This window comes from Trachurus trachurus (genome assembly GCF_905171665.1).
Source record: "Trachurus trachurus genome assembly, chromosome: 1".
NCBI lineage: Eukaryota > Metazoa > Chordata > Actinopteri > Carangiformes > Carangidae > Trachurus > Trachurus trachurus.
In genome coordinates this window covers 17,225,986-17,242,226 of record NC_139891.1, presented here as the reverse complement: position 1 = coordinate 17,242,226, position 16,241 = coordinate 17,225,986, and the positions used below count along the sequence as shown (strand labels likewise).

The 16,241-nt window shown below is 41.2% G+C and overlaps 1 protein-coding gene across 1 annotated transcript; it reads left to right on the top strand.

Annotated features, from left to right (window-relative positions):
- Positions 1–4,691: 4,691 nt before the first annotated feature.
- ncapg (non-SMC condensin I complex, subunit G) lies at positions 4,692–16,119 on the top strand. The gene is made up of 22 exons (XM_083969583.1): positions 4,692–4,734; positions 5,036–5,151; positions 5,544–5,786; positions 6,200–6,428; positions 6,742–6,887; positions 7,021–7,105; positions 7,609–7,801; positions 7,894–8,043; positions 9,431–9,571; positions 10,044–10,167; positions 10,389–10,478; positions 12,519–12,707; positions 12,845–12,955; positions 13,159–13,278; positions 13,702–13,932; positions 14,031–14,212; positions 14,368–14,533; positions 14,802–14,969; positions 15,090–15,213; positions 15,581–15,628; positions 15,756–15,825; positions 15,936–16,119. Exons 2-22 carry the CDS (start codon positions 5,044–5,046, stop codon positions 16,060–16,062), a joined length of 3,045 nt encoding a protein of 1,014 aa, XP_083825709.1. The 5' UTR covers positions 4,692–4,734; positions 5,036–5,043; the 3' UTR covers positions 16,063–16,119.
- The last annotated feature ends 122 nt before the right edge of the window (positions 16,120–16,241 follow it).

The window sequence follows — 16,241 nt, the reverse complement described above, 5'->3', positions numbered from 1 at the left end:
AATAACAACCACAATACAATAGCCTATACTCATAAGAGATGAGACATAGGTATGACATAGGCTACTATAGCAGCCTATATATTTTTTTCATCATAGGCTACATACATATCCCCTGAATGTTCCGGGTACCTGAATAGGCTAGTTGAGATGTGATAAGATATATACAACAATGGAAGAAATTAAATACATTGACAATATTGTTAGGGTGAAAACAGTCTGAACACTGAATATTTGCCTTTACTGATTAACAAATAAAACAGAACATCAATGTCTTACTGACTGATGAAAAAAGCTGAACTGGAGATTGCCAAGCTGCACACAGTTACCTCATCCGAACACTGAACATACAGTATTCTCCACTTTGAGATTACTAATCAACGCTGCTATATCTCACTAATGATTGTTTTAGTAGATTGAGCACTTACACATTTTACCCATTTAAACAAGTTAATCCTGAGTGATTGTCTTTATGTAAGTTGTTCTGAACTCTTTTGTCAGGAGCAGATGACAGAGAATTATCGCTCTCTTGCAGCTAACTGCTTGCAGACTGCGATTTCTTGAACAGGAGAATTTTTTGTATCTGATTCGTTTGATGATCCAATTTAATAAATAGTTAACCGGAACGTCGTTGTTTGTCCTCTCTTGGAATAAACGAACATGCATGTCAGTTTTCCTGTTTTTTCAACCTGACAGTATCTATAATATATAACTTATTTTATAATATAATATATAACTTCATCTTCATTCTTTTAATTAGACTATTTTTATGAATAAAATTTAATCTTTACCTTTTTTTCTTTTTTTTGAGAAATCAGCAGTAATCATTGTTGGACTCATGCCTGCATCCTGATCTGACCCCCCCCCCCCCTTTTTTTAACTTTTCATTTTTGTCAACAACTCACCACTGCAAATGTTGCCTATACAACACGCAGCATGCTGGAGAATTGATGTCAAACATTAGGAAAGACCATAAAGACTTAAAGAGATAGAGTGGTGAAGGCTTGGCATGTCTATCTCATATCATGTCAGAGTCAAACAAATTAAAATTGTAATCATACTCAGTTTTTGCAGCTATTTAGACTATAATGTGGAAATTACTTGAATGATGCAGGCTCCCATTCATCATCACACAGGACCTGATGAACCTTTCTGACCCGAAGGGCTGTAGATGAAACACCAGACAAGTTTAGTCACCAATAACTAAGGTGGTGCCCAGAGTTTTAAAAATATTAGTCATAAAAAACTGCTTTAAATTAATCAGTTGGCTACTACTGAGCTCCATTAATCACAAGAGGGTTGTCTATCGATTAAGGTCATTGAGGGCCAGAATGTTTGAAAGCAAAACTATCAAACTGTGAGACCAAAGGATGAAGGAATTGAACTATTACAAAGACAAATCCAAGAGTGAAAAAGGCCTGGTTGTGCTATCATATCTGATTTTTTCTTCAACAACCTTTGCAGCACTAGCACAAAAATACAAACAAACTGATGCAATGTCACATAAGTCTGAAAAAAAAACAACAGTATTTGACATACCATCCAGCATCGATTGCAGTTCCCCCCATATACACAGTTTATTGAAAACAGAAATCAACATTGACAAGTGTTTAGAAGCACCTTTGGATTTACAGCCTCAAGTCTTCTTGTGCATGATGCAACAAGCTTTGCACACCAGGATTTGGGGATTTTCCGCCACTCTTCTCTGCAGATCCTCTCAAGCCCTGTCAGGTTGGATGGGGATTGTCAGTGGACTGCCACTCTCTCCAGAGATGTTCAGTGGGTGGAAGTCTGGGTTTCTGCAGGGTCTTGACTTTCATTCTTGAATCTTCCCTCCTGCCATTTCTTGGCTTTCCTTGTGTTTCTGCAGTCTCTGTTAGACTACAGAATTCAATGGTGGAAGACACCCACACTGCAGCCCATGATTACCATTGCACAGCCTGTGTGTGTTGTTTCTTTGAAATATATATGGGAAGTGTCCTGAGCAAAGTAACAAGAACTTTTACTTTCTCAAGTCCTTTAGCATTACCAAGCCTGCTGTTTCCAGAGGTCATGAGTAAAATCTACATCAGATTGACATGAAAATGCCCAAAACGACTCAATGGTTAAATATTTGACTATGGTTGTGTCAAAATTTGAAGAGATAAGACTTTTCCAAGACGTATTGGGTGCTTTAAATGCCAAAAGCAATGGCATGTTGTGGCAGTATGCCAAATGCACATTAATGATGAAAGTGTGAAGTTTATGTGCTGCGATAGTGGAGGGAAACATAGCTTTGTCTACGGGGGGTGTGAGGCCAGTGAAAGAGCAGAAATGCAGCAACTGCAAGTTCCTCAAGGGATTACATACACTGAAGCAGCTAAGAAAGTGTTTGTGAAGCCAGGCAAAACTAACACTGAGCTAATTAGTGCAGAGAGCAATAAATTGAGAGCATGGATGGCGGTAGCAAAGCAGATGTGCTGATTGTGGGGGGAAACAGGTTTTGACTGTTGATGTGATTAACCCGTATAAGGGTTACCCAGCAGCTAAGCATCCCCTGACTCTGTTTAACCCAAATCCAGAATTATAAACTGGCACAATCAGCTCAACAGAATGTTTACAGAAACATCCCAGCAGTCTTTTGTGTTTTATTAATGCTTGTGTGCTAAATTGATTGAATGTGGCAAGTATTGGTCAGGCAATTAGTGCTCAGTAAGACTGAAAAAGTGCTATAGGTGTGTTTTTTCTTGGGAAAAAAGCCTACACATATAGGCTAGTAAATTCATAAGTGGATAGTATTGACTGAAATTATTCTTCTAAGAACAAAAACAGCATCAAAGAAGCAGAGGTCCCTGTAGAATAAGGTTCCTGCATCCCATAATGCACCTCAACAGCACCTTTTCATCAGACTTTCTGTACCTAAACACCAATGTCTTCCTTAGTCTCAGTATACACAGCAGATTATGCATGACAGTGATTATAAACTCTGAAAACCAAACACCATCCCTGTGTTAAGATCCAGATTTTTGGTGTCAGTGCGTTTGTTGTTTGATTATAAACAAATTAATCTCAGATTATGCTGGACAACAGTTTCTGAGACCACAATCCAACAGTCTTGCTTGCATCACAAAGTGACTGCCAGGTTTTTAATGGCATGAAAGTTTAAGATTTAAGAGATGTTGATTTTTTCAGTTTTACTATACTATCTACTATAAGCCGGTGCATATTCTCATTTGTCCAGGTCATAGTATTTCAAAGGAGGTTAAATCGAAGAGTGGAGACTCACTATTTACACAAGAGGTTAAATAGTGAGTCTCCACACCAGATAGTTGGACCAGTCCCAGCCTGGTCAGCTGCGTACATGAACTGATGAAGCCTCTTGGATGAGAGGTGAAACGTCTTCCTAGACAAATAACTAAGTCCAGTTGCTTTCGATTTAACCTCCTTTGATATACTATCTACTGTACCTTGGAGCACAGCAACACCCAAACTGGCTTTTTAAGGATTTGCTGTGACTACAAAGACTCAAATGGCAATTTGGAACAACTATGAAAAGTTTTGTCTTTAGATGTTATTGAGACACATTGAGGCCTTAACGCTAGATAACAATGCATGTGGTAATATCAGGTGCAAAGAAATACAGTTGCACTCACAGGAACATTGTGGCCTTAACTATGGAGGTCTTTGGGCCCTGTGCATTTGCCCACTCTGCTAACTGATAACCCTGCCTGGGTCACAACCATGGATGTATTATATTAGATCCATGGTCACAATGGTCACAACCAGAATTTGGTTGCCTTCACACGCACATCATATTGATGTACAGAAGCACTAGAGGCCATTTTATTAACCTCTTTTTGGCTTGTGACATAGTAGGTATATGGACTAATGGAGAGACTTTTAGCCCCTCTATATCCACCAGCATGAATATTTGATATGATAATACCCCTCTCAGATAATCCCTCACTCCCATGCATGGAGGTCCACAGCAAACATCCCAACAGAGTACACTCTATATTACAGTAAATTGATTTGCAGAGATGGCTGCAATTGCTGCCACACAATGAGCAGGGGCTGCACAGTAGTGTAAATTGTGCATAATGTGTCGATATGGGATCTGAAACATATCACAATTAGTGGTATGATATAATTGATTTCTTTTTTAATTTGTTGTTAATTTCAATCAAACTGTGATTGTTCTTATTATTATTATGACTAATAATAATATCAATATTATTAACATTGTTATTATATTATATATAGCCTATATATTATATATTATTGCAGTACTACTGATAATAATAACAACAACAACAATTTGATGCTATGCTATGATGAACATCTGAAAGAATCAATATTAATCTCTTTGTTATAATTATCTTGTCTTGATTATATCAATTAACGAAGAAATTATTTGATCTGTAAAATATCAATGCAGTGTAAATCAGTGTGTGTCTCTCTCTCTCTCTCTCTCTCTCTCTCTCTCTCTCTCTCTCTCTCTCTCTCTCTCTCTCTCTCTCTCTCTCTCTCTCTCTCTCTCTCTCTCTCTCGCTCTCTCAGTTACCATGGCGTGAACCCCTAGTGGTAACTGGTAAGTTGCCCAGTAGGTGATACCCAGACTGCCCTGTGGAGGCAGTGGTGGGTCTAGAACGCCGGAAAGCCATAAGAGGAAGAAGAAGCAGTTCTCGCGAGAACTGGCGACAGTTGAATTTGAAATCGAGCGGCAGTGCTGTGTACGAGAGCGAAACGGAAGAAAGGGTAAATTTTTTTTTACAAGACTCGGCTTAACTTTTATTCTTTGTTGTAATACGATGTCGGGTTTATCGCCCAGATAAAGGATGTTGTAAAGTGTCACTAAGGAACTTAGTCTCATAGGACTTGACTTGGCTACGTTGTTTTCCTGTGGTTTCCTCAGTGGGAGCTGTATCTAGGTGGGGCTTTGGTTCTCGTTAATGAGGCACTGATGCCAAACAAGTCGCCGTTGGTGGTTTTCTTTCCAGTTGTGAAAATCTTCCTTTGCGGCTTGAGTGAGCCTGTGCTTTTGTTTTTGTTTTGTAAGGTGCAAAGATGGCTGCAGACAACGAAATAAGCATTAAAGAGGCGTTTCAGCGCGCCCAGAGGGGCCACAATAACAAGGCAAAGCTGACCGCGAGCCTGAAGAGCCGCTACAACAAGGTAGGTCCTGTTAGGTCACTGGTCATGACACGGTCATAACAGTGGTTGTGGGTAGACATGAAGGATGGATTAAGTGTTTATTAATGTAAAACATTTGTATTAAACTTTTCCTATTTCCTATTTAAGACATTTAATATTGTTAAAAGGGTTAGGCCAATTGTCCCAGATGTTCAGTCTGTTCCCTGAAAATTAAGTGCAGCTATTTGGAATGTATTATGCAGAAATACCAAAGAGTAGCCTATATGGTTGCAGCCTCTCACATCTGAGTATTTGCTTGGGGTTTCACTTTGCAGATCAGGCATATAAAGACAGTAAACAGGCATTGGTTCTGTGTGCAGCGTATTGTTTGAAGCCTGTCTGTTCCTAATGACAACCTCCATGTCCTACTTCAGCTTGAGGATAAGACACCGTTCCACGAGGAGTTTGTCAGCTACCTGAAGTATGCCATGATTGTCTACAAGCGTGAACCTGCAGTTGAAAACGTCATTGAGTTTGTTGTGAGGTTCGCCACAAGTTTCCAGTCTCCACCTAAACAGGAGGGGGAGGAGGAGGAGGAGGCGGAAGAGGAGGAGGAGGAAGAAGACAACGAGGAAGATCATCCTTTTCTAAGTTTCATCTTCAACTTTCTGTTGGAGGTAATATCATTTTTGTGTGTGTGTGTGTGTGTGTGTGCTAAATACAGTATTCATACTCTAATGTTACATACTTCCTCATGTTATGCTACATAAATCCTACGTACTGGTCCTTTAAGTGAACACAGAAGCCCTGATGTGATTGTCTCAGCTTCTTCCTCCTAATCACATCTTTTATTGTCCCATTTGTCTTCCTTCTCTTCTCGCTGAACTCCATCTCCTACACTTTCCTGTGACACTCAACCCCTTTATGCTTGCCCTCTTTCCTTCAATCCATGTCCATTTCTGTTTTCTGTCTGTATTGTCTGTCTCTTTCTCCCTCATCTTTGCTCTTCTTTTTCAACTTCTTCTCCCAAACCTTTGCCTTTTCTACTTAACTGTTTTTTGTTGTTGTTTCGTTGTTGTTGTTTTTTTAGCACCATAAAGCCAGTAGCCATGCAGTGCGTTTCCGCGTGTGCCAGCTGATCAACAAGTTGCTGGGAAGTATGGCAGAGAATGCCCAGATTGACGATGACCTCTTTGATCACATCCACCAAGCCATGTTGATCCGTGTCACTGACAAGTTCCCCAATGTGAGGATTCAGGCTGCGCTGGCCATGACCCGTCTGCAGCAGCCACAAGATCCGGAGTGTCCCACCATTAAAGGTTTGTTTTTTCCCTTCTTGTCCAGCTTTCTTTTCTTTTCTTTTTGAATTTTACAGAAAAACAAGTAGGCCTAAATGCAAAAAGTTTTTATGATTTTTCTTTTGACGGCAAATCTCAGGGACCATGAGAGACTGAGGGTGGGACTTTTTTGACTAGGCACAGTGTTCTCGCTCACCTGATCACTTCATGACCCTGTTTTTTTTTATCTTATCTTTAATCTTCAGTCTTTGGCCTGGAAAGAGCTTTTGTTTTGTTTTATTATTTGTGTATGCTCTTTGTTTAAACAAATCTCCTGATTCTTTCTGCTTTTCAGCATACATGTTGATTCTGGACAATGATACCAACGCTGAGGTGCGACGTGCAGTTCTCTCCTGCATTGCAATGTCCCCATGGACGCTCCCTAAAGTTCTCAAACGCACCCGAGACATCAAAGCAACTGTCCGCAAGCTAGCTTACCAGGTAGACACACATGCTGTCACATTAATCTGTATAAACATATGCCAAGTATATCAATACAGATGACACAATTTTTTGTTAAATGTTAAAAATGCGGTTTTCTCTAACATTTTTTATCTTTGTTCTGTGTTTTAAGGTTCTGGCTGAAAAGGTTCACATTAAAGCGTTGACCATTGCACAGAGAGTTAGTCTCCTGCAGGAGGGTCTTCGTGAAACCTCAGGTAATGATGATTTCTGTGCCCCTGTGTCTGCGTGTGTTACTTTTACACTGATTTAAAATTTGGGCACTTCCAGTAAGCTTAAGTTTCAAATAAAGCTCCAGAAGAAATGAAAACTAAAAAAAAGTATGATGTCCAGTCCAGTGCGATTTTTTTTATTACTTTGCAATAATGCAGCCTTAATTACAATATTACTAATCATCAAAATATGAACTAATCATAATGTCTATTAAATGCAAGGAAATGGAAAGGATTGAAAAGGCAGAGGTCCTTTTTTGTATGTAAGTATATTTTTTGGGGCTTTTTCGCCTTTAATGGACAGGACAGAGAGACAGGAAATGGGGGGTCATCAAATTTTAATTTGAGAGGCTAGAACCATAGTTATTTTTTTTGGGGGGGGGGGCTTGAAAAATGGTGTAGATAAAAAAATAATTGAAAACGGTTGCCAATAAATCTGCTAATCAGTTCTAAATGTCTGCTCTTCTGTTTGGCCGTGTGCGTTGCAGAAGCGGTGAGGGAAGTGGTTTGCTGTCGTCTACTGCCGGCCTGGCTGCTTCGGCTGGATGGTAACGTCATAGAGTTGCTTCACAGGCTCGATGTAGAGAACTGTGCCCAAACAGCTCTGGACACACTGAAAGCCATCTTCAAAAACAGACCCACTGAGGAGCTGCTGAAGGACAAAGAGCTGCTCGACAACAGGTATGATTGCATACTTCCAATTCTGTCTCGTCACATAGCTGATAAAATACTTGAGGTTTGAGATAATAATAATATAATGTGTGCTTTAACAGGAAGCTGATCCCAGGGGACACTCTGAGCTGTGAGAATGTGCTTCACTGGAGAGCTCTGTGTGAGTTTATCAAGGCTAAAGGAGATGAAGGTGATGAAATGCTGGAGCAAGTGCTGCCCGACGCTGGCACTTACGCCAACTACCTCTATGGGTGAGAGACAAAACATTCTGACTGGATTACCGTATATCCGTTTCTATATAGTTTTCTTGTCAGCTGTATGTTTTCCTCCAGAGTAAATTGCAAAGCAGACTGCAAATTATTGATTTTTTTTTTTTTGTGATAAATAATAATAATGATTATTAAATTCAGAAAACCGACAGAGAATTATCACCTCAAAATGCAGCTCTCTGCCTTATGGAGCTTTCATGGAGTGACTTTCAGCTCATTGTGTAGCTATGCAGCGTATTTTATTTATATATATATAAGATGGACATGTCTCCTAGAAAGCTAAAACGGTCAATGGTGGATTTGGACATTTGTGCAATTAAGCAAGTGTTTGCTAACATGTTTGCCACATTGACTTAAATGGAGATGGTGTTATGTTCTCAACATGTTTCTTCTGCCTGCAGAAGTAAATATACTGTAGTTTTAAAGTTAAGTAATTTTGCAGTTTGCTGATGTTGAGAGGAACTAACTCACTTGCCATAACCATGTTGTAACTCCAGGTATCTGAAGGCATGTCCCGTGTTCTCAGAGGAGCACTTCTTGTATGTAACTGTGTGGCTAACTCAAGTCTAACTTAACTGCTTAGATGGTGTGGAAAACTACTGGCTAAACCTTAACCTAATTATGAAGTAATAGAAGGACCTCATCCCTGCCAAATAAGTAAACAACTCATGTCGATGCTCAGTGCTCTTGTAGGTCAGTGTGTTTTTATTTACTAGATCAAAGCCAGATTCTTCAAAAACAGCTGTGATCAAGTGAACACTGCCTCAGGGGATGTTTTGAGCATTAGTTTGCTCTTATCACAGCAACAACTTTGAATTCATTGTAATGTTTTATCTTTGTAGCTCATTTTTGCATTTGATCTGAAAAGCCATGTATTTATTATGAAGACTTGTCATTGTGGTTGAGATTAAAAAAAAAAAAAAAAAGGGGTTTTGCAATGCAGTGTGTGCTTCAAGTCAAGAGACTAGATGAACTGTAATCTTCTATTGACTTGAATATCATATCTGCCTAATGTGTATGATGCTACAGTGTGAATAATCTGGCTGTATTTGAGTGGCATGCTTAACACATATCTGCTCATTAAGTGCATTTATCATTCTCTTTGAGAAAGGTTTGTATGAATCAGTGCCTAGTGCAGCTGTGTGTTATGGTTGCTTGTTAATAGTGCTGGTGCAGTGTTCAGCTACAGTATTGTAATATTATATGGTTGTGATGTTCTGTTTTCTTCTACTGTCACTTGGGCAAATGAGAGCAGTCTAAATTTAGTTTTTGCCGAATAGTAATATTTATAGCTGAATAATATCTAATCTACCCTGAGAGCTTGTTGTTACCTGTCCGGTGTTTGACTCTTGACTTCTGACTGTTATAGATATCTGAAGGCGGTACCGGTGCTGTCAGAGGAGCAGAGGGCCGACTTCAACCAGCTGGAGCTGGTCATGACTAAAGAGTTCATCTCTCAGCAGCTCATCCATCTTGTCGGATGCTTGGACACAAACGAGGAGGGTGGCAGGTAAGATTAGAGCCGGTAAAATGATAAACAGATGGTTGAATTAATACATGATGATGTGATATAATTGAAATATGGGGATAGTGTCACAATTTATAGTGTGCCTCTTAAGCTTCACACAACTGCACACTGGCCGTATACATTGGGGCAAAAATGGCCATGTTCCTCTGAATGCACAATCCTTTTTTGTGCATTGAAGGTTAACCTCCAAGTGTAATGTGCAAAATGTAGACAGTGAATTGTGAGTCTTTACTTTCCCTGACACCATTTTGAAGGGCTTGAAAGTTGTGCATGAGACTTGGGTGCATGCTGGTTTGTGGCAAGCAAAGAGGCTTGTCCAATTTGAAATAGTTCAGTTTAAGTGAGTGAGTTAGATAACAAATAAAGTTCTGTACTGTTGTCATGAAGGAGGAAAGTAGTCACATTTTTTTGTACCAGTTTGCTATAGTGTTTATTATTTTGTTTGTCTTTGTAGGAAGTGTGTGTTGGCTGTTCTGCAGGAGATGCTGGCTCTTCCACAGACCCCCTCCTCTCTGGTCTCCCTGCTCACTGAGAAGCTCCTGACCCTCATCCCCGATGACCAACGACGTATCCAGACTGTATGTTATAGTTGAATGTCTTGTCCACTCACAAAAGAAAATGTGCATATATTGATGTTCTTTCTGAATTTTGTTCACCAGTTAGAGAAGCTGAAATTATTTATCTATGTTTCAAGATGGGCACACTTTATTACCAAAGGTCTTTTATTTGAAATGTTACAAAATTAAAATGTTCTATGCCAATGAAATGTCTAAAGGAGCACATTCTGTGTGTTGCACAGGTGGCGGAAATAATTTCAGATGTGAGGGAGCCCATCACGGAGGCCAGTCTGCCAGTGGATGAGAACGAGAGCCGCCGGCAGCAGCTCCAGGTGGGCAACACTCTGCCAACCGAAATCACCCAGAGGAAATTAGATTGTGTGATACCTCCCAATGACCTCAGTGGTTTTTGTATTGATGAAAACATTACACATTGGCACAGCACTAGTTTTCATCCAGTAGAAAAGTCCAAGTTCATAGAAAGTGACAAATATCAACTGTTACAATACAACATGATATTCAGATTTCTTATATCATTAATATATTAACAAACTTGCTAAATTTTGTTCTTCAACTAACTAACATAACTGTATGTATGATGTATGTATGCTGTGTGTGTTTTTGTTTTACATGCCAAACTCTATCTTCTATCTAATGTTTAGGTAACATAATCTTCTGATCTTTTTGAGTTCTGTCTCTCCTCTGATCTACGCTCATCTACAATCTTCTGTGCTCCATTTATTTTCCTTCCTTGTCTGTTTCTATTTGTTCATCCTGTTGCACCTCCATCTGGTTCCTATTTGGAGGGATAGCATGTGTTTAACACGTGGGGAGGAAGGTGCACATCATTCACACCAATCTGGGCTTTCCTTGGTGCATCCAAGTTCATTAGTTTTTCCTGTTTTTATCAGTTTTCTTTACTACATTTTCCTTACTTGACCTCAGTGAAAGCCAGTTCCCCAACAGCCTATTTTGCATCTTACAGAAGAACAGGAAAAAAAAAAAAAAAAAACACTCAGGGATTGTCTCTGACTCTTAACTCATTGAGTGCCGCGCTCTTTTCCAAAGTTTTAGTCAAGTGTACCGGCAATTTAGACCATTTTTGACTTTTTATGTAGAGCCACAGTGTATTCTATATTATTGCCACCAACACATACTGTAGCTCAATTGAAAGGTTTAACTTAATGCTTCAAGTGGCCACAAACCGTTTGTTTCTACGTGCCTCCGTTCCTGAGAAAAGTCAAGCTAAACATGGCTGGGTTTCACCAAAATCCCTCCTTTTTTTCTAGAAAAGGAGATAGAGCGTCTTTTATGAAAGGTGCGCTGTTTGTGTCTGTCGCTCTTCTCACACTCGCATTTCTGGATCAAAGGGCTCGTATAAGATAAATATATACAACAATGGTTGTTCTATTCACAAAACCACCAGCGGGGGCGGGGGGGGCGCCACTAAACAACAATAACACAGACGCACCGTGCCGTGTCACAGCTTCTCGCCGCGGAGCGTGAGGGTCAGTCGGCCACCGCGGCTCGGGAAGACCGGTCTCGCCGGTGGTCGCGGTCCTTCTGTGGTACGGGTCGGTGATGCCGGTCTGCTTTGGCCCAGAGACCATCAGATTTTACCGCGGGAGGACTTTGGGGAGGACACGGTGTTGCTCCAGCTGAAGACCGGGCGGACTGTCGGCTGAGAGCTTCCTGTTTCTGCTCCGAGCAGCTCGAGCAGCTGGAGCAGCAGCGCGGGTGAGAGCAGAGCAGCTGCTGCATCTGCATGCAGAACTCGTTTGCAGAAGCCGAGTTATGATAAAAACTTCCAGATCATACGCTGTCATGTGACTTTGATCGTCATCTATTTCAGTTCTCCTCGTCGTAGAGTCCCCAAATTTACATATAATGTGTATTAAAGTGTCTATTTTCATAATTTAAAAAAAAAGCAAAAAACGTAAAATTACGTTGTTGGCACTCAACGCATGGGAACGAAAAACGAGAAATTACGTGGTTGGCACTCAATGAGTTAAGGTTCTTGGGGTTCATGTCTGTCGATCCATCTACTCTCCAACTAACCTTCAAGGTATAATATCTTGGAGACCAAACAGCTGCAGATGCAGTGAATCCTAGCCTAGGTGTTTAGCTTCCATCCCGCCAGTGCACCTGCTCTCCTTCTCCCTCTCTCCGCTTTTCAGTGAGTAACAGCAAAGTACCCTCTAGAGGGTTGTAACCTGGCCCAGGGCCTCAGCTGTTGTTGTTTTTCCTGTTAGAGAAGGTGCAGTCGTTTGTCTCAATAGTCAAGAACCCTCTGGAGTGCATTTCAGCTTAGGAATAGCTCTCGCTTCTTTTGTTTATATCTCCACCACTATTCTGCCCCTCCTCCCCTCCAGCTAGCAGATGTGAAGGTGCGTATCATTGAGGCTAAACAAACCCTGGAGGACTGTATCACTGCCCAGGAGTTCAGCCGTGCAGCTGAGCTGAAGGAGTCCATCACAGAGCTTGAAAATCACAGGAACCTGATCCTCCAGGAAATCGCAGCAAGCAACCAGCCTGCAGACAAGGAGGTCCGCACTGAGAAGGTACATAACCAAACGGGAAGCAGTGCCTCTGTGTTTCCATGTTATTTAACCTCAGTAGTAAGCGATTTTCCTTCTGAGACTTAAAAAAAAAAAAAAGGAACTGACTCAGTTGTATGTTTGTGTTGACTCTGTTTCAGAATGACCCAGATACTCTTCTGAGGTGCTTAACAATGTGTGCTGAACTGCTGAAGCAGCTGAACATGAAGACACGAATTGGTCCAACCATAAGTGCTTTAATATCCTCACTGGTATGTACCCACATCTCACACCTCATCATTTTTTCCCGTTGGTGAAATCAAGTTGGTCAGAGGTTGATTGAAGTTATTATTTCTCTCTCTCTCTCTCTCTCTCTCTCTCTCTCTCTCTCTCTCTCTCTCTCTCTCTCTCTCTCTCTCTCTCTCTCTCTCTCTCTCTCTCTCTCTCTCTCTCTCTCTCTCTCTCTCTCTGTCAGGTCCTGCCCAGTATTGCAAATGCTCACCCTGCGGTTCGCAACATGGCCGTGTTGTGTCTGGGAACAAGTACCCTGCACAGCAAGGAGCTGGCCAAAGCCCACATGGTCCTTCTGCTACAGGTTCAAAATTATTTGGCATACTTGTATAAAGAAAGCAACAAATATTTCAGACAGTTTGCTATTTTCCCTAAAAATTGAATAATTAAAACAACCGTTTGTATTTTCCTGTGCAAACAGTTTCCATTGTAGTTTCTGAGATTTTGCCATTCACACTGCACAGTTTTGTGGTATACCTGACCACTAGTGAAAGAAACACTTGAAATTTGCACTTAATAAACTCAATAGCAACATCTTTCCAGATACCACAGATCCACAGAGATGAGGTCTTAATCTGTGATAAAAAAAAAAAAAAACTTGCCTAAGTAGGTACTGAAAGGCCCAAGTTGGAAATTATGTTTTAGTATTTTTTGGTTTTGCCGACCTTAAAACCCTAAAGTACATTTCCTTCTGCTAGTACTAATACTGTATGCGTTTGTGTTTCAGATTGCCCAACTGGATGAGGTGAAGATTCGACTCAGTGCTCTGCGGGCCATCATTGACCTGCTGCTGCTGTTTGGCTTCCAGCTGCTCTCTGAAACAGCTGCCCTTCAGACAGCCCCACCCCCCCAGTCACCAGACCGACAGGAGGACGCCCCACCAGTAGCTGAGGAGAAGGCGTCCGAGGACACAGCGCAGAGTATCCTCGTGATGCTTTCAGAGTTCCTGGACAGCGAGGTGAGTTGTGTAGTGAACCAAACTATCTGTTTAGTTTTACTAGGAAGTTTAAGAAAAAAAGCAGCTTTATGGAGCCATTTGTGTGTTCAAAATTTCAGGTGTCTGAGCTGCGTACAGAAACGGCAGAGGGCCTCGCCAAACTCATGTATAATGGCCGAATCTCCAGTGCCAAGATGTTGTCCCGTCTGGTGCTGCTGTGGTACAACCCAGTCACTGAGGACGACACCCGCCTCCGACACTGTCTCGGCGTCTTCTTCCAGCTCTATGCCCGCGAGAGCAGGTCTCACATTTTTCTCACACACAATGAGCTATGTGGTTAATTTACTGTCAATCCAGTATTAGCAATCCTGCTCTTGAGTACCACGGCTTGCCTAGGTGAAGTGTTTAACGATGCAATACAAACTAATATGGAGTTGGGCCTTTTGGGTGTATTAGGGCCCACCAGGAGGTTGTGGAGGAGAGTTTCCTTCCGACTGTATGGACTCTGATGAACGCCCCAGCCACCTCTCCACTAGCTGAAGTGGATGTTAACAATGTAGCCGAGCTGCTGGTGGAGCTCACCCGCCCCAGTGCACTTATTAAACCTTCAACTAACACAGAGGTAAGAAACGTCTACTGAGACTAATGTGTTGTTTACCGTTTATTAGTAGTCATGTTTTTATTGGCTCACTGAAGCTCATTATATTATTATATTGCTCTATTCGCACAAATGCTCTTCAGCACAGATGAGGTCTGCAAATTGTTCTCTTGAATGCTTCAGTTCACATTAAAGGAGATGTTTATCACAGTTATTTTTTTAAGGTGTTTACAATTGGATAACATTTTAACAAGGCAAAAACTAATTGAATGTATTGGATGCATGTCATTAGGAGGTCTGTGTCCATGACTATTTTGCGGTGCGCATTTGTGGAGAGATTCTGAAGGACCCTACGGCCCCTGAGGTTCGTCTCTACGCCAAGACTCTTTGCAACCTGGAACTCAGCAGGGAGGAAACTGTGAGAAAAGACCTGCAGACTCTGCTGCAACAGCTTGTACAGGTTGGTTGACATACAGTGAAAAGCAGCCATTTGAACAGTAAAATGTCAGAAAACTGTGAAAACTGTCCTTCAGTTTCTGAAAAATATCTAATTGTGAATAATGTTGTCCTTTTTTCTCAGGTGGTGAAGGATCGGATCTGTCTCCGTGCTCTGGAGAAGATACTTAATCAGCTGGTGGACTCAAAAGAACAGGCCGAGCTCCTGAATGCCACAGCACTACAGCCACTGGATGGCAATGCAGATGGTACATATGCAAACATGGTGAAAAACTGTATAAAAGACCACCTGGCATCTCACTGAGCATCCGTGACCAATGATAGCTTCTCTGTGTCTAACTAGATTTATACTTCATACGCTTGCAACAACTCCTCCTGTAAAAGGATTATGCCTTATTAGCACAGTGTTTCCTCTAGGATTACAATCCCACTCCACCTACACGTGCTCCTAAGTTGAAGAATTTAGCAACGCATCATTATTCAAATAAGATGTTTTTCCTTATCAAAGGGAGACTAGGAGATGTTAAGCCAAATTATTTAAAATAAACAAATACAAATCACAGAGAGAGAGAGATAGCAAAAATGTGAATTTTCTGTCTTTCATTTTTCTCACAGACGGTGTGACAGACGATCACCCTAAATCCGCCGTCAGAGCTAAAAGAGGTAATGCAGGTTCTGCAAACTCCAACTGCAGTTGTTGATGGTGCCCGTGTATTTTTAGAGCTCTTGTCTACCTGAGAGGAGAACTTGACTCAGCACTGTGAGGTAACCTGAGTGTTTGTGTGTACAGGTCAGAGGAGAGTCTGTGCAGCTAAAGGAGGCAGAAAGCAAAGCAGGAGGGCAGAGTCATCAGAGGAAAGGTGAGTCTATCCTGTTATTCCCATCTATGCATCAGGGAACATGTTGAATGAAACCGTCGTACATTATACTACACTATAATTTTCACATTAAGCTTTGTTTTTCTCAACAGTGATGGAGAAAATGTTCCAGAGTCAGTTCCTACAGTACGGCCGTCACGGAGGGCTAAGACTGCAGCTCTAGAGAAAACAAAGCTGGATCTCAACCCCCTCATCAACCAGGAGGCCAATGTGTCATAGAAGTTTGATTATTGAATCTTTCATTTAGCTGGGATTCAAGTACAGATTTTTATCATAATACTCTTTTGTCAACTATAAATGTAACTGAACTTCACACATCTGAACACGAGCCTGCATAATGGGTTCACCCTTTGTAGTCATCTTTCCCGTCAATCTTAATGTGAATAAATAAAATGTGG

Bases quoted from the DNA above. Each gene is read 5' to 3' on its own strand.
- ncapg (XM_083969583.1), top strand. From the start codon at position 5,044: ATGGCTGCAGACAACGAAATAAGCATTAAAGAGGCGTTTCAGCGCGCC. The intron at 5,152-5,543 runs GTAGGTCCTGTT...GTCCTACTTCAG, and splicing joins TGAAGAGCCGCTACAACAAG to CTTGAGGATAAGACACCGTT. The intron at 12,708-12,844 runs GTACATAACCAA...ACTCTGTTTCAG, and splicing joins AGGAGGTCCGCACTGAGAAG to AATGACCCAGATACTCTTCT.